General features: G+C 53.2%; 1 protein-coding gene and 1 non-coding gene across 2 annotated transcripts; one reads left to right on the top strand and one right to left on the bottom strand.

Annotated features, from left to right (window-relative positions):
* Positions 1 to 3,687: 3,687 nt before the first annotated feature.
* CIAO2B (cytosolic iron-sulfur assembly component 2B) lies at positions 3,688 to 22,258 on the bottom strand. Its single transcript, XM_075595474.1, has 5 exons — positions 21,980 to 22,258; positions 9,608 to 9,687; positions 6,937 to 7,062; positions 6,020 to 6,065; positions 3,688 to 3,967 (listed from the first exon to the last, which is right to left on the bottom strand). The coding sequence occupies exons 1-5, from the start codon at positions 22,104 to 22,106 to the stop codon at positions 3,870 to 3,872; spliced, it is 477 nt and encodes a 158-aa protein (XP_075451589.1). The 5' UTR covers positions 22,107 to 22,258; the 3' UTR covers positions 3,688 to 3,869.
* A 1,884-nt stretch (positions 22,259 to 24,142) lies between these two features.
* LOC142494140 (5S ribosomal RNA) lies at positions 24,143 to 24,261 on the top strand. The gene has a single exon (XR_012801373.1). It is a non-coding gene; the product is annotated as a 5S ribosomal RNA (ribosomal RNA).
* Positions 24,262 to 24,842: the final 581 nt, after the last annotated feature.

Below are 24,842 nucleotides of genomic sequence, written 5' to 3'. Positions count from 1 at the left end.
TAGGGAAATATGCTTTAAACTGGTTTCACTCATACCTAAATCGGGTAGATCCCAACATGTGTCTATCTCAGGTTCTAGCTCCAACCCCTTGGATATCACCTGCGGTATCCCACAAGGCTCTGTTCTGTGGCGCCTTCTCTTTTCAGTCTTCATCAATGATCTACCTATAGCTGGTAAGGGAGCTTCAATAGAGATGTATGCGGATGACACAATCTTATATACACACAGCCCTAGGCTCTCTGACCTCGAACACGTACTTGAATCTGATTTGAGACTTTAAAACTGGATTTCCCAAAACAAACAGTTTTTAAACAATGACAAGACTGTAACAATGGTATTTAGGACCAAGGCTAAATTTCTAAAGCTACCAATGACGGAGCTTCATATCAGAACTAACTCTAATACTACCCTAGTTACGGTCACTAGTTTAAAATACCTGGGCATATGGTTTGACTCCCATTTAACATTTGGGTTACACATTCATACCCTGAGATCCAAAACCCATGCCAAACTAGGTACTTTATAGGAACAAATCCTCCCTTAGCCCGCTGGTCAGAAAGCACATCACACAGCAGACTATGGGGATATAGACTTTGGGGACATAGTATATGGCACAGCATCCCAAACTCACCTTCGAAGACTAGACACTCTGCAATTCAATATGCCGCTTGGTCCTCCAATGTAACTACAACACACTCCATTGCTAACTGCTCAAAGAACTAGATTGGTCATCACTTGAGTCTAGGGGCAAAGTTCATCTTTCCTGTCTTGCCTTCAAATACTTTCTGGGCAAGCTACCCTCATATCTGAACAAGCTCCTTACCCCTACCTCTACAGCACTTATCACCCGAAATCTGACTCCAAGGGACTGTTCACAGTCCCAAGGTTCAACAAAGTATCCAGTCGCTCCGCCTCCTCTTACCGTGCACCCCACAACTGGAACAATCTACCGGAGACTCTCAAAGCCGCCACCAGTCTCAGTTCTTTCATAACTAAAGCGGTTTCACATTTTAATCTGGTCTGTAACTGTTACATAAGCCTATAACATATTTTATCTTTAACTGTGCATGTAATGTCTTTATATATAATGCATAACCCTGATCTAATCACTTAATGTAACCATGTATCTGTCATCAAACTCTGTGCCCAGGACATACGTGAAAACGAGAGGTAACTCTGACTGTATTACTTCCTGGTAACAACACATTTTTATAAATAATTGGCCATGGATACTTTGGGTCAAATCCTTTTGGTTTTGATATTACATGTGATTAATTGCTACTATTATTTCTGATGTATTCTAACATGTTTTGTTGAAACATTGAGCACATTTTCATTCCCACTGAACAGACCCATTTGTTACGGGTGTTTTATGGTGGCTAGGTCTCTAGTAATAGATGTATACTGTAGGTACTGTGCATGATTTGTTGTTTCACATACTCTTGGAGATGTCACCAGCTGGTAATCCATCCTATTGAAGACATGTGGGCATTGCAAAACATCGCCATCTTGTGGCTTATTCATTATTTAAACTAGGGAAAAGTTACATTTTATTACTATAATAATTACAAGTGGGCAGGTTAGTCCTCTTTGTTTAAAGGAGCAATCCATAGTGGTGAATTATTGTGTGATTTTTAACACACACACACACACACACACAGTGTTAGCCGAGAAGAGATCAGTGTATCTCGAAAGATCGCACAAATAAAACCATTTCATTAGCTACAGAACTGTATCGTCTATTCGTTTTTGATTACTTTTTATATATATATATATATATATATATATATATATATATATATATATATATATATATATAAAGTAATCGAATTGAAGCTGGGGTCTTCGGCATTGAACCCCATACATTTCAGCTCCGGAGATACTTGCCTCCGAAGTAGGTGTCGGTAACTGCTCCGGCACAGCAAGCAGGGCTTTAAAGTTTAAAGCTCCCGCGTCACGGCTTCCCATTGGTCCGCAGGGCGGGAAATCTTTGAAGAGCGGTCATATTGTGACCCCTAGTAGTTGTTGTCTCTGTGTGCGCCTCTGGTGTTTCAAACTGGGTTTGAATGCGGAAGCACAAGACCGGGGAAGCTGTGCTTACGCGGAGTCTGACGTGGAGGTCGTGACAGGAGCTGTATATGTGTGTGTGTGTCTACATTTTCCCTCTACAACCTTCCCTCCCCTCTCTCCCCCACCCCATTGCTCGCTCTCTGCCCCCCAGTTCTCTCTCCCTGCCCCCTCTTCCCCTCTCTATCCCCCTTCTCCCCACTCCGTTCCCCCCCTTCACTCCGTTTTCTATTCTCCCTCAGTTCCCCCCTATACTCCGTTTTCTCCCCCCTCCCTCCCTCCGTCCGTTTTCTTCTCTCCCCCCCTCCCTCCCTCCGTTTTCTTCTCCCCCCCCCTCCCTCCCTCCGTTTTCTTCTCCCCCCCCTCACTCACTCCGTTTTCTTCTCTCCCCCCCCTCACTCACTCCGTTTTCTTCTCTCCCCCCCTCACTCACTCCGTTTTCTTCTCCCCCCCTCACTCACTCTGTTTTCTTCTCTCCCCCCCTCACTCACTCCGTTTTCTTCTCCCCCCCTCACTCACTCCGTTTTCTTCTCCCCCCCCCCTCACTCACTCCGTTTTCTTCTTCCCCCCCTTTGCTTCTGCACTAAGAGATTTGCTGCCCATAATTTGGGCGGTGAGTCACATTGGAAGCTCAAAATAGTTGCGTTGACCTACAAATCCGCAGCAGAATGTCCAGTGAAAGTTTCGTTGTGCTACGTGGTGCCGTTTGTGACATATCGATGCTTCTGACATACAAACGGAAAACTTAGAATTATAGTATAGATATGGGTTTGCGCTTTTTTGTTTGTCACTATTTTCTAACTTCGGTCCTGAGGGATTCAGAGAGAGGAGTTGGAAAAAAAATAAATTGTGTGTACCGAGCATGCGCATCTTAAAGGGAAACTTTGACTTTTGCCACAGAAATTGTATTTGTGTTGGTGAGGTTTTTAATTAAAAATCAAAATACAATTTCATTGACAAAACGCAACTAGATTTGACTTGGGACGCGTGTGCTTAGCACACATCCCCTGTATTAGCTATTTGCACTAACTGTGGATTGTGTGCGCGTGTGCCAGTGCGCGACTGTGTGCGTAACACAGGGGGTGTGGGTGGGTGTTCTGCGCTCATGCCCTCTTCTCCTCTGGTGCTGCTACCCATGCGCGACGCGCTGCCGAGCTCCTGAGGCCTCTGCGCATGCGTGCAGGAGACCCCCGCTTGTGCACCGGGCTGAGTTTTCTTCTGCGCACGAGGATATGGCCGTGGATGCGCGGGGGAGGGGGATGCCTCTGTGCATACGCTGGATATGCCGGGTGTCTCAGTGTATGCAGCGGGCGACTCCCAGCAACGGCCGATTGTGTGCATGCTCGCACCGATAGCTTCCTGGTTGGTATCGACGGACGCATTAGTGCATAAAAGGACCCGACGGTCATATCTACGCATGCGCATCCATTCAACTCCCATGTCTGTGCATGCACGAGCAACTGCCTCTACTGGCAACAATTACCTAATTTCCATTACTCGTGCACGCACCTGACATCTGTTCCACCTTCGGGTCTCCACGCTGCAGTTTTGTACCATCAAAATGTAGCACATGCCTCTAAAGAAGTTTCACTTCAAAAACCTTTGCGCCACAAACTAAAACTCTGGCAATTTACTTTTATCAGATACACACTTTTCCATGGAAGAAAAAAAAAAAAAGCGTTATTAATGCACTGATGTTTAGAAAATAGGTACAACTACGTATTAATAGCAGCAAGCACTTATAAACAGAAGTCCATTTTTGTACCCATAAATTAGCAACAAAATAAGGGTCCAGTCTGAGCCTAGGACCTCGCAGACAAACACTGGTTCACAACTTCCAACAAGTGGGAATTCTCCAAGGCGGCTGCAACGCGCTCCTTATCAGCCAGCTGTTTATTCACTGTGGAGAGAAGAGAGAAGAAGTTGATTAAAAGGGACAGTCCCTAATAGACCAAAGTGCGTTAGTGCGAGTGACGATTAAGGGATTACAAATGTGGATTTATGATTTATTTTTTTTAAACTAAAATGTAAATCTAAAGTACAGTAATTTTAAATAATGAAGTTGTAAACATGGCGAGACGACACTTAGGTGGGGTTTGATTTGCTCTGGCTGCTCCATTTTCTGTCATCCCACTGTTTTCAACAAGAGCTTGGAAAAGCCCATTTTCTTCCCCCTATTTCCCACAACCATTCATCTTTTTATCCACACTTCCTTATTTACAAGGGGCGAGACTAGCAAATAAACTGTTTCGTTTCAGAACTAGTCAGCATTGCTCTTCCATGATACAACACTATTTCATACGCTGCGCAAACCTTCTCACCTGAAGCAATGCCACATTTCTGATCACTATGCATAAGGCTGCGCTTATAGTGCCTTGCGACGCGACGTTGCTCCAAAACAAATGCATTGTCGCCGTCGCAAGTGCTTATTGTAAGCGCGACGGGAGCGACCAAAAATTTGGTAGCCGGTCAAATTTGATTTTTCCGAGGCTGTCGCCACATGTGACAGCCTCTGAACCAATCAATGGCCAGGTCGCTAGCGACATCGCTGAAAAGCGAAATTCAACTGTCGCAGGTGGCGACGGGTGACGTCATCCGTCGCGTGCCCTATGCGCGTGGCCTAATGGAGCATTCTGCCCACTTCAGCACATTGAACAGTTAGTGCAACAAGAAAGTGGAACCGTGTGCTGATACAAAGTGTAGGTTTCACAGTGTAATGGTGTGTTTTCGTGCTACCTATACACCAACTACTGTGCACCAACTACTAAAGGAGGAGGTCGTCTTCACCGGGACGGTTTCTCCTCCCCAAACATGGGCAATGAATGATAATTTTGTAATAAGATACAAGAACAGAAGAGAGGTACACATTTCCTTGTTCTCCTTCAAAGGAGATTTACAATATGCATGGAACATCCATTCAAGTTCTGGTGGTTCTAGTCCTCCCATCACGTATATATTCACTATTTTGGCTTTTTCAAGTAGCGCCCTTCTGGCGTTTCACCACATCTCTTTAAGGCTTTATTTATTTCCAAGGTAAAATAACTTCCATCCATTTTAGAGATCAGAGTTCTTTTTGTCCCTCAGGGTGGCAAACAATGCGGACAGCGGCAGAATACAGGGTGGGGGAGAGGGCGGGGAGGAGAATAGTTGTGCTAATATGAGCTTCCTGTACGCCAGTATTTGTGCCATTTCCACAATGGTAAAAAGGTCTTCTTACTGTACATTCTTATGTTGACAACATATTTTGGGGTTGTGGTAAGTGGGACTGCACCTATTGGCAGGTCTAAAATCTTTGAACCTGAAATAGGTATATTTGCATGGTAAAATATTAATTGGCCCAGCAATTTATACATAATTTGTTTCATTAAACATTTAGTGCTACAAGAAAATACTAATGTGTCAGCTTGCCACTCTCCCCGGCTATGCTTTTCAGCTCCACCAATCAAAAACATCATAGTTGGGGACATTTTTTTAAAATATATTTTTGTGGTACAATTTTGCACAGTTCAGTAAAAGATTAAGGGGATTACACAAAAAGGAAATAGTTTTATGAGGGTTGTAAAGAAGTCACACCCTGGCAGTTCTTTTACGATTTGAGAACAGTGTCACTTTATTCTATTATCAGATCTGGTAAAGCAGGAACCACCAAAATTAATTTAAAACGTTACCGTTTGGGAACCAAACAGCCATATCTTTAGTATACAAGATATTTATCTTTTTATGTGCCAGCATTTCTGCTGTTTTGAGAAATCAATAATCAATATGGCTGCCATTTAAGCCTCACTTCCACAGGCCAATAAGAAGCTGCAATGTCATCCAAGCTTTCCAAGAGACTCACCAACCATCTATGGATTCCACTTTTTCGACATGGTCACCATCCTGGAAGCCGCCCGTAACAGTTAATAGAACCGTATACTCCCCACAAGAGAAAGTATGCTAAATCAAAACTCACCAGCATGTTCAGATGCATGGGTGCCAGGAGTTATATGAACATCCACCTTAAAGAAAAGAAAAACAACAACACTGCATACACCAATTTACAAAAATTCACAAATAAATTGCAGCCAACATTGGAGGAGCGAGCGCAGGGTTTCTGTAGGTGTTTCACATGGACCATACATCTATTCCCTTTCCCATAAAAAGGTATTGAACGTTAAATAGTGTTACTGGTAGTTCTGCTATAGAGGTAGTTGTGAGATCGCATCATTTTGTTGGGATATATATATATATATATATATATATATATATATATATATATATATATATATATATATATATATATATATATATATATAACAATTTACAGCAGAACTGCATAAAATAGCCAAGAAGAAACCAAATCGCACTTATGAAAATCAGGTTGGTGAAAAAATGTGCTCCCAATGATAATCAACGGTCTGTAGACATCTACATGTAACAAAAGGATAACGGCCCTCGAATGTACATGTATAGTTTGTCATTTTAAATCCCCCACCTGGATTTCCAAAAGGGTGGAAGCTTCTCTAAGGTGATCTGGAGCAGGGGTGGCAAACTCCAGTCCTCAAGGGCCAACCAACCGGTCAGGTTTTCAGAATAGCCCTGCTTCAGTACAACAGCTGCCTGTGCTGTAGCAGGGATATTCTGAAAACCTGACCGGTTGGCGGCCCTTGAGGACTGGAGTTGGACACCCCTGAATTCTGGAGCAACAGAATGGCAGCAGAGTCGCTGGGCATAAAGCAAACTGCTGAGCCCTGCCTGCCAAATAATTGTCTCAATAGTTAAAAAACCCCACAGAATTTATTACTAGAAAGTGAAATATAGTGGAAGGAATCAACCCAGCAATTAATGATGCCTTGTGCCCCCCCGAGCTCCCAAACGATAAATACTAACCTTAAATCTTTCCGGCAGAGAACGCAGCAACTTGACTTTAATGGATAATCCAATTAATGTGGCCATGCTACAGTGGGGAATGGTAGGCGTAAACGCGACACACACCGTGCTCTCATCATCATCTGCCTGTTGCAGGGTATGAAAGAAAAGGTGTCACCATAACCCGCAGAGTGCAGCTTCTTATCTGTTCACAATAAACACTCACATGTTAAACTCAGGTTTATTAGTCGGGTTGGGTGGGCGCGGTCATGACGGTCTTACTGCAAAATGCTCCCAAACAATTGGCAGAAAAAGCCTGTCCTGGTTAGCATATAAATGTCAGTGACAGTAGGGGTAAATGTGACTGCTTTTAATAAAGGTTAAGCCTGTTATTACCCCTACCTGTCAGTAATAAATCTGTATTGTGTGTGTGTATTGTTATGTGTGTACATACATACTGTATTGCAAGCCTGGTTCCAGCACTGCAGGAACCAGGTGTTAATGTTACATTCAGCTGGAATGTTGCAAAGTGAGCTGGGATCTTTCCAAGTAACTCTTTGACACAAGAGGAGGGAGATCCCTAGCTAGACCAGATAAGATCAGCTCAGCTTTAGCTGTGAGTTCAGAGTTCTTTAGCAGAGGCAGCTGGATTAGAAGCCGTGAGTAACTGGGAGAAGCTGCATAGGACATTGCAGGAAGAAAGAACATGGGAAATCTCTTTAGGGAGGTCCCTGCACCCATGTTTATAGGGTAACCACAGTCTCCCAGTTGAAAGTGTGTGTGTGTGTGTGTGTGTGCGCGCGTGCGTGTTGATTTAATGTAAATAGTAGTGGATATTTCTTTTTCCAATAAATTAATTTGATAAATTGTGTTTGTCTGGCGAATTGATCCCTGGTGTGATAGCTCTGGTCTCCCGTGACAGTCAGGTCTTCGGAGTTGTAATTAACACAGTTCAGCTCTGGGGACCCCTTGCTTCCATAGATATTTACCTCCGTAGTGGTGCCGGTATCTCTGCAGGAAGAGAAACTGTGTACCTAACATAATGGCGACGTTTCAATGTCCCGTGTCACTCGGGCCAATAGGAAGCAGTGACGTCATCCGGACCAGCTTCCAATTGGCCAGCGGCTTTAAACTGAAGACATACCAACACCACTATGGAGGTAAGCATCTCTGGAAGCAGGGGCTAGCCGGAGCTGAAATTAACACCGTTCAGCTCCAGAGACCCCCTGCTTCAACCCAGTAAAGGCAGGGAAGCGCAAACTTTTGAAGCTGCGCCCCCTGCCTGGCCTCCCCTTGTCTCGCGCCGCCTCTCCTACCTGCCAGCTGCGTCAAATAACGCTCCGGGGGTCACGTGACCCGCGGCGTCATCGTCATTTGACACCTCTGAATCCCAGTAAGTGTTACTGTTGCAGAGGTCTCACGCGATCCCCGGGATTTCATTTAAAATGCCTTAGGGAGGAGCGTGGGACCTCTGCAAGCGCCTGCTCACCCCCAGACAAATCTCCTGCCCCCCCCCCCAGTTTGCGCACCACAGGATCCCAACCCCAGTGTGCAACAATTAGACTGTATACTCTACAGGGAATAAAAGGTGTACCTATAAATAGTACTGTGCACTGCAGCCACATAGGAAAACAATATTACAGTTAGTGGGCGTCATTCAATCATTGATAAAATGCATCCCAATAAAATTACTGTTAGGGCTAATTATCCTACGTAGGATCAGGATCTTAAGAAATCCATTGCTTTTCATATACTGTGCAGTTACTACTCAATACTTCCCAATGGCTGCAAGGATATGTATAAAGAAAATAAATAATTGATTGTGGTGTGTAATGTGTTGAGACTAAAAACGGAATTGGATTTACGGCGTTTATTAAGACAGATGTGCCTCTGGGGTTTGAAATGTTCCTCCATAGTGTCTTCACCCCATTTCTTACATACTATCCTAGCAGTACAGGAGTTACGCGAGCGCTCCATCTCCAAGATGACGTAATGGTTAGTTTCGATATATTAAACTCAATTGTGTCCGAGCAGTACTTGAAAGAAGTTCAAACAGAATTTGCCCAAGAGTTTCATCATGTTGTGCAAATATCTACTGTGACAGTCTGGTAATAAAACAAGCATGAACTGCTTAAATAATGACCATACAAATGAGAATAACTGGGAGCAGATAATGATGTTAGAGGTCACAGAAAGTCATTATATTTTCTAATGTAAAGGCATTTTGCTCAGTGCTACTGTATGTGTTTCATCCCTAATGGCCTCCCAACCTCTCTCTAACCTTTAGGAGGTAGAGGTGGTTTTTCAAGGTAGCTTTATTATGTCAATGATTAAGGGGCGAAAAGTATTTGCGAACCAAAAAAATCCCACAGTATTTTGGCTACCTTAAACAATTCTGTGTGTTTTCACCCTGATCTTGAGATTTATGCTGGCATCACTTTGCCTCAATAGAAATGTAGACTTGATCTACAGAGAATATATTAATCCTACAATGTAGTTTGGGCATGAAGACAAAATTGAGATGTTTTAGAAGGTAGTTATTTAAAAGCCCTTAATGGCGAGAGGGTCATTCTATGCACTACAGAATCAACTGCCCGTGACAAGCTTTGTACCTTATTTTTCAAGAATGCTTTAAAACATGCATTTATAGGTTTAACATCACAGAATGAAAGCAGTGAAAAGCAAGATGTACCTTCACTCGAACTTCTTCAACCACATTCAGTTCTTCCAAACTTAGGGGATGTTCTGGGTCATTTATGGAACGGATAAGATGTATAACGTCAAGGAAAATGTATTAAAATGACAAACTGGCAGTCTAAAAAAAACACAAGTAGACTATTAAACCTATCTGTGACCTAAAAGATAGGTGAACCACACTATACAGAGGTCTTGGTGGCAATAGTATTCTAAGACAGTGGAAGCGCATTCATGAATATGCGCACAGGCATACACAAACCACACTGTCTATAGGAATCTATATACCACTGTAAATTTACTCTGTGTATTTCAGCTAGCTCCTTTACCTTGGAGCAATTTAGCTGTTGTCAGGTGATTAAGGACTTATTACCCCATACATAGTGAGGTCCTACCGGATATACTGCGCCGACTAATTTATCTGCATATCACTATTGTGAACAAAAGTACATCTTCTCACGTGAATACCTTACATTTGTCTGTTAGCAGGACAGGCTATCAGCTAGCTTTCCCCCTACACCAGTGTATACCTAATTACCACTATAAGGGATCACTGCATATCAGATCCCTGGGAACGTTTTGATCCAATAAACCTCTTACGTTTCCCTAACTTTACCAACCCGGAGTATCTTATATACTCATCAGTAGGGTTTATATATATGTGTGTCGATTGATGTATTTTAACACCCATTATTTTAATCAGTATAGCATTAAAGAATATTTTTAATATACTTATCATTGCACAATTAGGGGATATTGAGTGCTTTCAGTGGGTTCTCTCTCTCTATCTTATACTATATTAGTGAAAGCACTGTATGTTTGCCTGCCTGTCTGGATGTCCGGTGTCCCTAGCGGCAATCTCATTGGTCCCTTGGGCCGCCCGCCCCCGCACACCTCTCATTGGCCTCACACACTCACACCACCCCCTTGGCCCGCCCCCCACACCTCTCATTGGCCTGAGGCGGAGTGACGGGCCAAAGGTCCAAAAAAATAAATAAAACACACACACACACACACACACACACCTCTCTCCCCGCTCCAAATCACCTCTCCCCCCTCCCCAAATCACCTCTCCCCCCTCCCCAAATCACCTCTCCCCCCTCCCCAGCGGCATCACCTCTCCCCCTCCCCAAATCACCTCTCCCCCCTCCCCAGCGGCATCACCTCTCCCCCCTCACCGCTCCAAATCACCTCTCCCCGCTCCAAATCACCTCTCCCCGCTCCAAATCACCTTTCCCCGCTCCAAATCACCTTTCCCCGCTCCAAATCACCTTTCCCCGCTCCAAATCACCTTTCCCCGCTCCAAATCACCTCTCCCCGCTCCAAATCACCTCTCCCCGCTCCCCAGCGGCATCACCTCTTCCCCCTCCCCAGCGGCATCACCTCTTCCCCCTCCCCAGCGGCATCACCTCTCCCCCCTCCCCAGCGGCATCACCTCTTCCCCCTCCCCAGCGGCATCACCTCTTCCCCCTCCCCAGCGGCATCACCTCTTCCCCCTCCCCAGCGGCATCACCTCTTCCCCCTCCCCAGCGGCATCACCTCTTCCCCCTCCCCAGCGGCATCACCTCTCCCCCCTCCCCAGCGGCATCACCTCTCCCCCCTCCCCAGCGGCATCACCTCTTCCCCCTCCCCAGCGGCATCACCTCTTCCCCCTCCCCAGCGGCATCACCTCTTCCCCCTCCCCAGCGGCATTCCCCCTCCCCGCTCCAAATCACCTCTCCCCCTCCCCAGCGGCATCACCTCTCCCCCCTCACCGCTCCAAATCACCTCTCCCCCTCACCGCTCCAAATCACCTCTCCCCGCTCCAAATCACCTCTCCCCGCTCCAAATCACCTCTCCCCCCTCCCCGCTCCAAATCACCTCTCCCCCCTCCCCGCTCCAAAACACCTCGCCCCCCTCCCCGCTCCAAATCACCTCGCTTCCCGCAGCTGCCACGCGGCGCGTAAGATGGCGGACCCCCTTCCTCCCTCGCGGCGCCGAGTCAGACGGTGGCGGCGCCCGGAAGTACAGGTAGGTGTCGCTCCCCACCTCCGGCGCCAAACGGAACTGAGAAAGGGCGCATCAACTCAACTGAGGTGTGTGTGTGTGTGTGTGTGTGTGTGTGACACTGTCCACTGCCCCCCCCTCCTGTCCACTGCGTCCCCCCTCCTGTCCACTGCCCCCCCCCCTCCTGTCCACTGCCCCCCCCCCTCCTGTCCACTGCCCCCCCCCCTCCTGTCCACTGCCCCCCCCCCCTCCTGTCCACTGCCCCCCCCCCCTCCTGTCCACTGCCCCCCCCCCTCCTGTCCACTGCCCCCCCCCCCTCCTGTCCACTGCCCCCCCCCCCTCCTGTCCACTGCCCCCCCCCCCTCCTGTCCACTGCCCCCCCCCCCCTCCTGTCCACTGCCCCCCCCCCCTCCTGTCCACTGCCCCCCCCCCCTCCTGTCCACTGCCCCCCCCCCCCTCCTGTCCACTGCCCCCCCCCCCCTCCTGTCCACTGCCCCCCCCCCCCTCCTGTCCACTGCCCCCCCCCTCCTGTCCACTGCCCCCCCCCTCCTGTCCACTGCCCCCCCCCTCCTGTCCACTGCCCCCCCCTCCTGTCCACTGCCCCCCCCCTCCTGTCCACTGCCCCCCCCCTCCTGTCCACTGCCCCCCCCTCCTGTCCACTGCCCCCCCCCTCCTGTCCACTGCCCCCCCCCTCCTGTCCACTGCCCCCCCCCCTCCTGTCCACTGCCCCCCCCCCTCCTGTCCACTGCCCCCCCCCTCCTGTCCACTGCCCCCCCCCCCTCCTGTCCACTGCCCCCCCCCCTCCTGTCCACTGCCCCCCCCCCCTCCTGTCCACTGCCCCCCCCCCTCCTGTCCACTGCCCCCCCCCCTCCTGTCCACTGCCCCCCCCCTCCTGTCCACTGCCCCCCCCCTCCTGTCCACTGCCCCCCCCCCTCCTGTCCACTGCCCCCCCCCTCCTGTCCACTGCCCCCCCCCTCCTGTCCACTGCCCCCCCCCTCCTGTCCACTGCCCCCCCCCTCCTGTCCACTGCCCCCCCCCTCCTGTCCACTGCCCCCCCCCTCCTGTCCACTGCCCCCCCCCTCCTGTCCACTGCAGGAAATGCAGGGGGAGGAATCCATGCCTTTGAGGCGCCCCCCCCCCTCCCTTTGACGCCCCCCCTCCCTTTGACGCCCCCCCCCTCCCTTTGACACCCCCCCCTCCCTTTGACGCCGCCCCCCCTCCCTTTGACGCCCCCCCCCCTCCCTTTGACGCCCCCCCCCCTCCCTTTGACGCCCCCCCCCCTCCCTTTGACGCCCCCCCCCTCCCTTTGACGCCCCCCCCTCCCTTTGACGCCCCCTCCCTCCCTTTGACGCCCCCCCCTCCCTTTGACGCCCCCCCCCCTCCCTTTGACGCCCCCCCCCTCCCTTTGACGCCCCCCCTCCCTTTGACGCCCCCCCCTGCCTTTGACGCCCCGCGCGCACACACTGACTGACTGCCGCACGCACGCACACACTGACTGACGCGCACACAAACCCTGACTGACGCACGCACACACTGACTGAGGCACACACTGACTGTGTGTGCGTCAGTCAGTCTGTGTGTGTTTGTGTTTCTGCCTCAGACTCACTGACGCGCGAGCAAACACACAGTGACTGACGCACACACGCTACATGAAGCTGTAAAGGAGGGAGGGAGGGGACGGACTGGATTGATGTGAATGGGGGACAAACAGAGAGAGGGGGGAGGAGAGAGAGGAACGGGAACATTACATCCCGGGCAACGCCGGGTCTCTCAGCTAGTCTTCTTCTTCTTATACTATATTAGTGAAAGCACTGTATGTTTGCCTGCCTGCCTGGATGTCCGGTGTCCCTAGGGGAAATCTCATTGGTCCCTAGGGGAAATCTCATTGGTCCCTTGGCCCGCCCGCCCCCGCACACCTCTCATTGGCCTGAGGCGGAGTGACGGGCCAAAGGACACACAGGGACACACACACACACACAGGGGGACACACACACACACACACAGGGGGGGACACACACACACACACACAGGGGGGGACACACACACACACACACAGGGGGGGACACACACACACAGACACACACACACACACAGACACACACACACACATTGATACACACACACACAGGGAACACAGGGACACACACACACAGGGGACACACACACACACACACACACACACACACACACACACACACAGACACACACACACACACACACACACACACAGGGACACACACACACACACACACACACACACACACACACACACACACACACACACAGGGACACAGGGACACAGGGACACACACACACAGTGACACACACACACAGTGACACACACACACACACACACACACACACACACACACACACACACACTGTTACATACATTAGCGGGGCTCACAGTGTTAGCAGCACCCGCGCGCACCTCCTCCTCTCCCCGTGTCTCCCGCGCTTTCACCCCGACCCCCCCCTCCCCCGGCGCAGCTACATTCAGCGGGACACACACACTATTATTACCCCTTCAGCGCCCCCCCCCCCCCACCCAGTGTCAGCGGCCGTGCGAGACCCCCCTTCTATATCTCCCACCTCTCCCCCCCACACATATACATGCCCCCCCCCTCCCCGGCGCTACAACTCACCCCTCCCCGGCGGGGGAACAGCCAGTGGCCAGGCAGGCTGCCTCGCGGCGCCGAGTGCCCAAGATGGCGGCGCCCGGGACACAGCGGGGGAGCGGCCACAACACGCTGCCTCCCGCCTCAGATCCACGTGGGACCTGCCGGATGGGTGAGTGAGCGGCCTTCACCTCCCCTCCACCCCCCCTCCCGTGTCAGTGTCTCCCCGATACCCCCCCCCCCCCCCCCGGCGCCGCTACAGTCAGCGGGGGAGCGAGCGAGCGCCCGGGACAAAGCGGGAGAGCGGCCACAACACGCTGCCTCCCGCCTCACATCCACGTGGGACCTGCCGGACGGGTGAGTGAGCGGCCTTCACCTCCCCTCACCCCCCATCACCTCCCCTCACCCCCTTTCACCTCCCCTCACTCCACTTCTCCCTTCCACCCCCCTTCACCTCCCCATTTACCACCCCCCCTTCACCTCCCCTCCACCCCCCCTTCACCACCCCCCTTTCACCTCCCCTCCACCCCCCCCCCTTCACCTCCCTTCCACTCCCCCCCTTCACCTCCCCTCCACCCCCCCTTCACCTCCCCTCCACCCCCCCCACCTTCACCTCCCCTCCACCCCCCCCTTCACCTCCCCTCCACCCCCCCCTTCCCACCGCCTCCCCCCCCCCTTCCCACCGCCTCCCCCCCTTCCCACCGCCTCCCCCCCCCTTCCCTCCACCTTCCCACCGCCCCCCCCTTCCCACCGCCTCCCCCCCGCCTCCCCACCCCCACCTCTGCCTTTCACCCGCCCTTACTCCGGCCGCCTCTGCCTTTCACCCACCGCCTCACAGCCGCTGCACGCACTCAACAGACACCCGCCACACTCGACACATACCTGCCGCCACACACACCTGCTGCCTCCCGCCCCTACGCACCGACATCACTGACCCACCGCCTCACACCCTAGCAGGACCCCCACTCACAGACAGCACTCACAACCCACGCGCCAGCCGCCGCCTCACACCCTTGCAGGACCCCCACTCACAGACAGCACTCACAACCCACGCACCACCCGCCGCCTCACACCCTAGCAGGACCCCCACTCGCACACAGCACTCACAACCCATGCGCCACCCGCCGCCTCACACCCTAGCAGGACACACCACTCAGATTTTTACATCACTTATGCCACCAAAATATACATTGTACTGTGGTGTGGTTACAATAAACCATTTTTATACAACATCATATTACATTTTCTTCCATCTTTCTTTTCAATATTATTATCCAACCTTTACAACAAACAGTCACCTATTGTTCCACAATTTATAAATAATACTACCTATTATGCATTTACATCCCGGGCAACGCCGGGTCTCTCAGCTAGTATACTATATTAGTGAAAGCACTGTATGTTTGCCTGCCTGTCTGGATGTCCGGTGTCCCTAGCGGCAATCTCATTGGTCCCTTGGGCCGCCCGCCCCCGCACACCTCTCATTGGCCTCACACACTCACACCACCCCCTTGGCCCGCCCCCCACACCTCTCATTGGCCTGAGGCGGAGTGACGGGCCAAAGGTCCAAAAAAATAAATAAAACACACACACACACACACACACACACACACACACACACCTCTCTCCCCGCTCCAAATCACCTCTCCCCCCTCCCCAAATCACCTCTCCCCCCTCCCCAAATCACCTCTCCCCCCTCCCCAGCGGCATCACCTCTCCCCCTCCCCAAATCACCTCTCCCCCCTCCCCAGCGGCATCACCTCTCCCCCCTCACCGCTCCAAATCACCTCTCCCCGCTCCAAATCACCTTTCCCCGCTCCAAATCACCTTTCCCCGCTCCAAATCACCTCTCCCCGCTCCAAATCACCTCTCCCCGCTCCAAATCACCTCTCCCCGCTCCCCAGCGGCATCACCTCTTCCCCCTCCCCAGCGGCATCACCTCTTCCCCCTCCCCAGCGGCATCACCTCTCCCCCCTCCCCAGCGGCATCACCTATTCCCCCTCCCCAGCGGCATCACCTATTCCCCCTCCCCAGCGGCATCACCTCTTCCCCCTCCCCAGCGGCATCACCTCTTCCCCCTCCCCAGCGGCATCACCTCTTCCCCCTCCCCAGCGGCATCACCTCTTCCCCCTCCCCAGCGGCATCACCTCTTCCCCCTCCCCAGCGGCATCACCTCTCCCCCCTCCCCAGAGGCATCACCTCTCCCCCTCCCCAGCGGCATCACCTCTTCCCCCTCCCCAGCGGCATCACCTCTTCCCCCTCCCCAGCGGCATCACCTCTTCCCCCTCCCAGCGGCATCACCTCTTCCCCCTCCCCAGCGGCATCACCTCTTCCCCCCTCCCCAGCGGCATCACCTCTTCCCCCTCCCCAGCGGCATCACCTCTTCCCCCCTCCCAGCGGCATCACCTCTTCCCCCTCCCCAGCGGCATCACCTCTCCCCCTCCCCAGCGCATCACCTCTCCCCCTCCCCAGCGGCATCACCTCTCCCCCTCCCCGCTCCAAATCACCTCTCCCCCTCCCCAGCGGCATCACCTCTCCCCCCTCACCGCTCCAAAATCACCTCTCCCCCTCACCGCTCCAAATCACCTCTCCCCCTCCCCGCTCCAAATCACCTCTCCCCCCTCCCCGCTCCAAATCACCTCTCCCCCCTCCCCGCTCCAAATCACCTCGCTTCCCGCAGCTGCCACGCGGCGCGTAAGATGGCGGACCCCCTTCCTCCCTCGCGGCGCCGAGTCAGACGGTGGCGGCGCCCGGAAGTACAGGTAGGTGTCGCTCCCCACCTCCGGCGCCAAACGGAACTGAGAAAGGGCGCATCAACTCAACTGAGGTGTGTGTGTGTGTGTGACACTGTCCACTGCCCCCCCCTCCTGTCCACTGCGTCCCCCCCCCTCCTGTCCACTGCCTCCCCCCCCCTCCTGTCCACTGCCTCCCCCCCCCTCCTGTCCACTGCCTCCCCCCCCCTCCTGTCCACTGCCTCCCCCCCCCTCCTGTCACTGCCTCCCCCCCCCTCCTGTCCACTGCCTCCCCCCCCCTCCTGTCCACTGCCTCCCCCCCCCCTCCTGTCCACTGCCTCCCCCCCCCTCCTGTCCACTGCCTCCCCCCCCCTCCTGTCCACTGCCTCCCCCCCCCTCCTGTCCACTGCCTCCCCCCCCTCCTGTCCACTGCCTCCCCCCCCCTCTGTCCACTGCCACTGCCTCCCCCCCCCCTCCTGTCCACTGCCTCCCCCCCCCTCCTGTCCACTGCCTCCCCCCCCCTCCTGTCCACTGCCTCCCCCCCCCTCCTGTCCACTGCCTCCCCCCCCCTCCTGTCCACTGCCTCCCCCCCCTCCTGTCCACTGCCTCCCCCCCCTCCTGTCCACTGCCTCCCCCCCTCCTGTCCACTGCCTCCCCCCCTCCTGTCCACTGCGTCCCCCCCCCTCCTGTCCACTGCGTCCCCCCCCTCCTGTCCACTGCGTCCCCCCCCCTCCTGTCCACTGCCCCCCCCCCCCTCCTGTCCACTGCCCCCCCCCTCCTGTCCACTGCCCGCCCCCCCCCTCCTGTCCACTGCCCCCCCCCCCCCTCCTGTCCACTGCCCCCCCCCCCCCCTCCTGTCCACTGCCCCCCCCCCCTCCTGTCCACTGCCCCCCCCCCCCCCTCCTGTCCACTGCCCCCCCCCCCCCCTCCTGTCCACTGCCCCCCCCCCCCCCCTCCTGTCCACTGCCCCCCCCCCCCCCTCCTGTCCACTGCCCCCCCCCCCTCCTGTCCACTGCCCCCCCCCCTCCTGTCCACTGCCCCCCCTCCTCCCCCCCTCCTGTCCACTGCCCCCCCCCCCCCTCCTGTCCACTGCCCCCCCCCCCCTCCTGTCCACTGCCCCCCCCCCCCCCTCCTGTCCACTGCCCCCCCCCCCCTCCTGTCCACTGCCCCCCCCCCCCTCCTGTCCACTGCCCCCCCCCCCCTCCTGTCCACTGCCCCCCCCCTCCTGTCCACTGCCCCCCCCTCCTCCCCACTGCCCCCCCCCCACCCCCCTCCTGTCCACTGCCCCCCCCCCCCCCTCCTGTCCACTGCCCCCCCCCCCCCCCTCCTGTCCACTGCCCCCCCCCCCCCTCCTGTCCACTGCCCCCCCCCCCCCCCCTCCTGTCCACTGCCCCCCCCCCCCTCCTGTCCACTGCCCCCCCCCCCCCTCCTGTCCACTGCCCCCCCCCCTCCTGTCCACTGCCCCCCCCCCCTCCTGTCCCACTGCCCCCCCCCCTCCTGTCCACTGCCCCCCCCCCTCCTGTCCACTGCCCCCCCCCCCTCCTGTCCACTGCCCCCCCCCCTCCTGTCCACTGCCCCCCCCCCTCCTGTCCACTGCCCCCCCCCCTCCTGTCCACTGCCCCCCCCCTCCTGTCCACTGCCCCCCCCCCTCCTGTCCACTGCCCCCCCCCTCCTGTCCACTGCCCCCCCCCCTCCTGTCCACTGCCCCCCCCCTCCTGTCCACTGCCCCCCCCCCCTCCTGTCCACTGCCCCCCCCCTCCTGTCCACTGCCCCCCCCCCCTCCTGTCCACTGCCCCCCCCCCCTCCTGTCCACTGCCCCCCCCCCTCCTGTCCACTGCCCCCCCCCTCCTGTCCACTGCCCCCCCCCCTCCTGTCCACTGCAGGAAATGCAGGGGGAGGAATCCATGCCTTTGAGGCGCCCCCCCCCTCCCTTTGACGCCCCCCCCCTCCCTTTGACGCCCCCCCCCCCTCCCTTTGACGCCCCCCCCCCCTCCCTTTGACGCCCCCCCCCCCTCCCTTTGACGCCCCCCCCCCCTCCCTTTGAGCCCCCCCCCCCTCCCTTTGACGCCCCCCCCCCCTCCCTTTGACGCCCCCCCCCCCTCCCTTTGACGCCCCCCCCCCCTCCCTTTGACGCCCCCCCCCCTCCCTTTGACGCCCCCCCCCCTCCCTTTGACGCCCCCCCCCCCTCCCTTTGACGCCCCCCCCCCTCCCTTTGACGCCCCCCCCCTCCCTTTGACGCCCCCCCCCCCTCCCTTTGACGCCCCCCCCCCTCCCTTTGACGCCCCCCCCCTCCCTTTGACGCCCCCCCCCTCCCTTTGACGCCCCCCCCCCTCCCTTTGACGCCCCCCCCCTCCCTTTGACGCCCCCCCCCTCCCTTTGACGCCCCCCCCCTCCCTTTGACGCCCCCCCCTCCCTTTGACGCCCCCCCCCTCCCTTTGACGCCCCCCCCTCCCTTTGACGCCCCCCCCTCCCTTTGACGCCCCCCCCCCTCCCTTTGACGCCCCCCCCCCTCCCTTTGACGCCCCCCCCCCTCCCTTTGACGCCCCCCCTCCCTTTGACGCCCCCCCCTGCCTTTGACGCCCCGCGCGCACACACTGACTGACTGCCGCACGCACGCACACACTGACTGACGCGCACACAAACCCTGACTGACGCACGCACACACTGACTGAGGCACACACTGACTGTGTGTGCGTCAGTCAGTCTGTGTGTGTTTGTGTTTCTGCCTCAGACTCACTGACGCGCGAGCAAACACACAGTGACTGACGCACACACGCTACATGAAGCTGTAAAGGAGGGAGGGAGGGGGGGGACTGGATTGATGTGAATGGGGGACAAACAGAGAGAGGGGGGAGGAGAGAGAGGAACGGGAACATTACATCCCGGGCAACGCCGGGTCTCTCAGCTAGTGTATACCTAAAAAAAACACAAGGAAGGATACCGAAGTGCTGGGCAGCAGAGGGATTAATGGTACAAAGAGTAGGTCAGCACCAAGAAACCATTAATACCAGGCAGGGACACTGCTATTTTGTAATGAAATGTTCATGTCATGTTCTCAGTGGGTTATTCATTTGATACCATACACTTCAAAAAGAAACCAAGCTTATTTTTTTTTGTAAAGTTCTACCCACTATAATGTCACCTATGAGGAACTGTAATGTTGGTCCACTAAAAGGAATCAAATCCAACCTACAGATAATCTGCTTTTCTCCCGAGCCCCTAGAGCTAGTAGAAAAACGAAAAGAGATATTACCATACATATACATTTATAAACATACAACAAAAAGGGAATGCAAAAGGACAGAATCAATTAAAAGATAAAATCACTTTATATAAACAAATTAAAAACGTACATGATCACATATACGATGGAAACATCTATTTGAAGCGTAGGTGAGGTTTCAGCGGTCTTCACGTTATTCACGCAGGGCGCGGTGACAGACGCCCTGCGTTTACCTGGTCCCACGAGAATGCTGCCAAGAGCTCTGCAGCGGTGTCTCCCTACGATTTGGGACTGGAGTTTGGCCCGTCTCTTGTTTTTCGGTGTCCTACCGGTTTCCATCACGATTGAGGGACTTCACATGACCAACTAGCCCGAGATGTGGGAGAGATATATGGAATGAGAGGTTTCCATCGTATATGCAAGTTTTTAATTTGATTATTATTTATATAAATTGATTTTATCTTTTAAATTGATACGGTCCTTTTGCGCTCCCTTTTTGATGTGGGTTGTCCTACAGTTTGCCCAGTTTATCGCGGGAGAAAGCCGGATCGACTATATTGGGATTTTCTCTGGGAAGGCCTAGGACCAGCGCAAACCCATTCTTTTACCTACCGGAAGTTACATTTATAAACATGCATTATAAATATGGATAGGCACATCGATATGTGCACACGTAAAAAAAACACAGATACATAGATTATTTAAAACAGGAGTGCGCTGAGGTTGCAGAGGCCCCGCCTTTACGACTTCAACATGTATTTACCACTGCGGAAAAGCCGTTCTTACTATAATTATGCTCTGAAAGGGAGATAGAATTTCTAAAATAATAATATATACAGTATATATTTTTTAAATTGTGGAACTCTGGAGTTTGTAAATAAAAATGTATTGGCGTTTCATATCCCTAGTAGCGACCACTGAGAGGTGTCTATAAATATATATATTATCCTTTTTCTTTTCCTGACAAACCTATATTTCCTCTTGCATAAATATTGTATAAGTTTTTCTAAATTATAGTAAGAAGGTCTTTTGCGCAATGGTAAATACATGTAGAAGTTGTAAATGTTTTTTTTTATATACATAAGTGAAAACAGAACTAGGTGAGCTCAAGTGTACACCTCAGACAAAATGTATTAACGCCATCATTCAATACCGTCACAGATTACGCAGCTTGGAAAAGAATTGGCCTTAGTAGAAAACAAATACAGAAACCCAGCGCCTCCTCCCAAATTGGCTGCAATTTCTTAGTGAGCTATATACATTTTGATCCTTAGTCTTATAACAAAAGGAGCCATTTAGTTGCATCGTTTGATCTAAAACTGAGTAAGCCTCCTTCCTGCTAACCCCGTCAAGGTAAACTCCATTTCAGCAGGTTCCTCTATTAAATGCATAATACTTATTAAATGTCTTGTCGACTAAATGTAGTAAAATGTTGAAGTGCCTTAAGGGTTAAATGAATGAAGCATAATGCTATGATTGGGTGCAACTAAAAACAGGCAAGAGGCAATAACAACGTTTCTCTCGTTATTATGATGCTGAAGAAGAAAAGCTGCGTGCAGAAGTTCCTTAGTAACAAACAGAATACACACTATAATATATACTGTATATATTTTTTATACACACACGTATATAATGTACATGTAGGATACACACACGGGTGGATGAGCACTCCCTGCACATATCCAGCTGTGTATATGAGGGACACACACACACACACACACACACACACACACACACAGTCACTCACACAGTCACTCACACACAGTCACTCACACACAGTCACTCACACAGCGCCGCATTACAAAGGATATCGAACACCTCTCTGCCGTCGATCCTGTCCGCCACCTCCCCGTCCTCCTCCTGCGCCGTCACCGGCCGCTCCCCGCTCCGCCGGTAGATGAGGGGGTTAGCGTTCTCCAGCTGGCTGCCGCCCACCATCTCCCAGGCCCGGGCTGCGCTGTCCGTTCGGGACCGCGCTTGGGAGCAGGAAACGCCGCTGTGCCACCTGACGCGGCTGTATGTAGCGAGCTCTCTGATTGGTCAGTCTTCCCTTGGACGCAGACAAACCAATAGCGTTCTTCCATCTGAATGGTCTTCGTGCCCCTGATGCTGCCAGCGCAGGGCGGAAGCAATTTGGCGGCCATCTTTGATTCTGGCAAAAAAATGTTTCAGGGGTTTTACAGCAGTTAAAAGCTAAATCTGCAAGCATTGTTGTCAATAGAAGTATTTAACTATATAGAAATACTATGTTGTGAACATAACATGTCATATTATTTTGACATGAAAAATAATGACATGAAAAATATAGCACGTGTGTAGCGCACGTGTGTAGCGCACGTGTGTAGCGCACGTGTGTAGCGCACGTGTGTAGCGCACGTGTGTAGCGCACGTGTGTAGCACACTTTCCCCCACCCCCTGGGAGATGTGTGGAGATGTGTGGCTACGGTGTGTGGCTGTGGTGCAATGCCTGATAGTGCCCAGAAGATCTGAGCCTCCGCTGCTGGAACCTGGGGTGCACCTGAGTGATGCTCGGTAGCGCCTCCACCTGTACGGGATTCTGTAGTGTAGAATTACCCGGACACATATAATTAATACACAATGGTATCATTAGAACAAGTTTACTATAAATGGGGGGGGGTGTTCACGTGGCATGACCCCGCAGCGTCATTTGGAGTTGGATTGTGGGAGGTGTCGTGGTCCCCCGGGGGAGTTTGCCGCCCCTCGGTGCCTCCTTCATGGCAGTGTCAGAGTTCCCTTTAATGCCCCAGTCCTGCCCGGCAGCAGACATTTAATTCCCACGCTTTGACAAAGGGCCAAGGCCCGAAACGCGTCAGAGTGCACTACTCTGTTCCTTTTTGTTATGTCTCCAGTCACGTATTAAATGAGATTTTTTTTATTCTTGGTGTGCCGTTTCTATGTGCATTCTACCTGCGCCCTACCCTGCTTGCAGTGCTCCGCTGATTCCTCTCCCGAGGTCACCTTTTCTTGCTATGAACTACAGCAGCCGGATGCACGCCTGGATGAGCCACTATCTGCAATTCGGCTCCGTTGAGCCTTCATTCTAACAGTGAGTTATTGATGGATTTCAAATGTATCCTTCCCTAGCAGACACCTTGTATGCTGTAAGTAGTGTCAATTAAGTGTGGTGGTGAACGGGGGTATACTTTTACCTTTTGGTTGTCGTGTCCCCCAAGTAGGCCATAAATGGCACTTTTATTAGCCTACCCGGGCGACTACTCCTATATGAGCTATAGGTGATAATTTAGTGGTATACCACTGATGCTCTGTATATCCTAAGAGCCACTACATGATACAAGATTTATGCTTATTGCTCACCACTAAAGGGATTGAAAGAAGATTTGAATGATTTACCTGTGGACTGTATTCTGTTGCAGCGATGCCTTGGACTGTATGTCTCCCCATGTACTACTGAATAGGAGATGCAATTGGTGGGAAGAAGGGGCGGGAGGTGTCGTGGTCCCCCGGGGGAGTTTGCTGCCGCCCCTCCTGCGTTCCTCCTTCATGGCAGTGTCAGAGTTCCCTTTAATGCCCTAGTCCTGCCCGGCAGCAGACATTTCATTCCCACTCCAGTCAGAGCAGTCAGGCAGATAAGGCACCGAGTAAGTTGTTACTTGCCTTTGGCTGTCACAGGGGTCTGCAAGGCATTGCAAAGCAATGGGAGTCCCAAGGCGTGTGTGTTTCAGTTGTCTTTGTCAGCCAAAGGGTTAAGGTTTCCTGCTGCGAGTGAAGCAAAATTTCCTGACATGAGAGAAGGTATCTGAAATAGGAATGCAAATAATAGAAAGCAAATTGCCATGAAATGTTTGTGTGTGCAAGTGAAAAAGAGAGCCCGTGCAAAAGGAAAAGCTGAATAGGAGATGCAATGGGTGGGAAGAAGGGGTACGTCTAAAGCAGCAGCATGAGCTGTGAGGCAGGCAGTGAGCTTAAGAGGCGTTGCAGAGAGCAGAGTACTCGCCTACGGCCACACCACCCTGAATGCGCCCGATCTCGTCTGATCTCGGAAGCTAAGCAGGGTCGGGCCTGGTTAGTACTTGGATGGGAGACCGCCTGGGAATACCAGGTGCTGTAGGCTTTTGCTTTTGGCTTGTCTCAACAGCAGGGGGCGATGTTGTCAATGCCTTTTTCACTCCCATTGACAGCAGCTGGAAAGCCTGTTAACGGCGCTTTCGCTGCCGCACTTTTGATTGGTTGCTTTCTTTTGCACTCGTGAATTGACTATTCCAATCATAGAGCCATTACTCCATTCTTAGTGGTTGTTTATTTTCTTGGGGGGGCGGGTTCACGTGGTTCACGTGGGTCACGTGGGTCACGTGGGTCACGTGGGTCACGTGGGTCACGTGGTTCACGTGGGTCACGTGGTTCACGTGGGTCACGTGGTTCACGTGGGTCACGTGGCATGACCCCGCAGCGTCATTTGGAGTTGGATTGTGGGAGGTGTCGTGGTCCCCCGGGGGAGTTTGCCGCCCCTCGGTGCCTCCTTCATGGCAGTGTCAGAGTTCCCTTTAATGCCCCAGTCCTGCCCGGCAGCAGACATTTAATTCCCACGCTTTGACAAAGGGCCAAGGCCCGAAACGCGTCAGAGTGCACTACTCTGTTCCTTTTTGTTATGTCTCCAGTCACGTATTAAATGAGATTTTTTTATTCTTGGTGTGC

This window comes from Ascaphus truei, chromosome 4 (genome assembly GCF_040206685.1).
Source record: "Ascaphus truei isolate aAscTru1 chromosome 4, aAscTru1.hap1, whole genome shotgun sequence".
NCBI lineage: Eukaryota > Metazoa > Chordata > Amphibia > Anura > Ascaphidae > Ascaphus > Ascaphus truei.
Note: the sequence above shows the minus strand (reverse complement) of the source record. Positions and strands in the feature narration are given on the sequence as shown.

What these genes read in the sequence shown, in the direction of transcription:
- CIAO2B (XM_075595474.1), bottom strand. Translation starts at nt 22,106, where the DNA reads ATGGTGGGCGGCAGCCAGCTGGAGAACGCTAACCCCCTCATCTACCGG. An exon ending in CGACGGCAGAGAGGTGTTCG is followed by an intron (nt 9,688 to 21,979) that starts ATATCCTTTGTA and finishes TTGACGTTATAC; the next exon opens with ATCTTATCCGTTCCATAAAT. An exon ending in CTCTGCCGGAAAGATTTAAG is followed by an intron (nt 6,066 to 6,936) that starts GTTAGTATTTAT and finishes CTTTTCTTTAAG; the next exon opens with GTGGATGTTCATATAACTCC.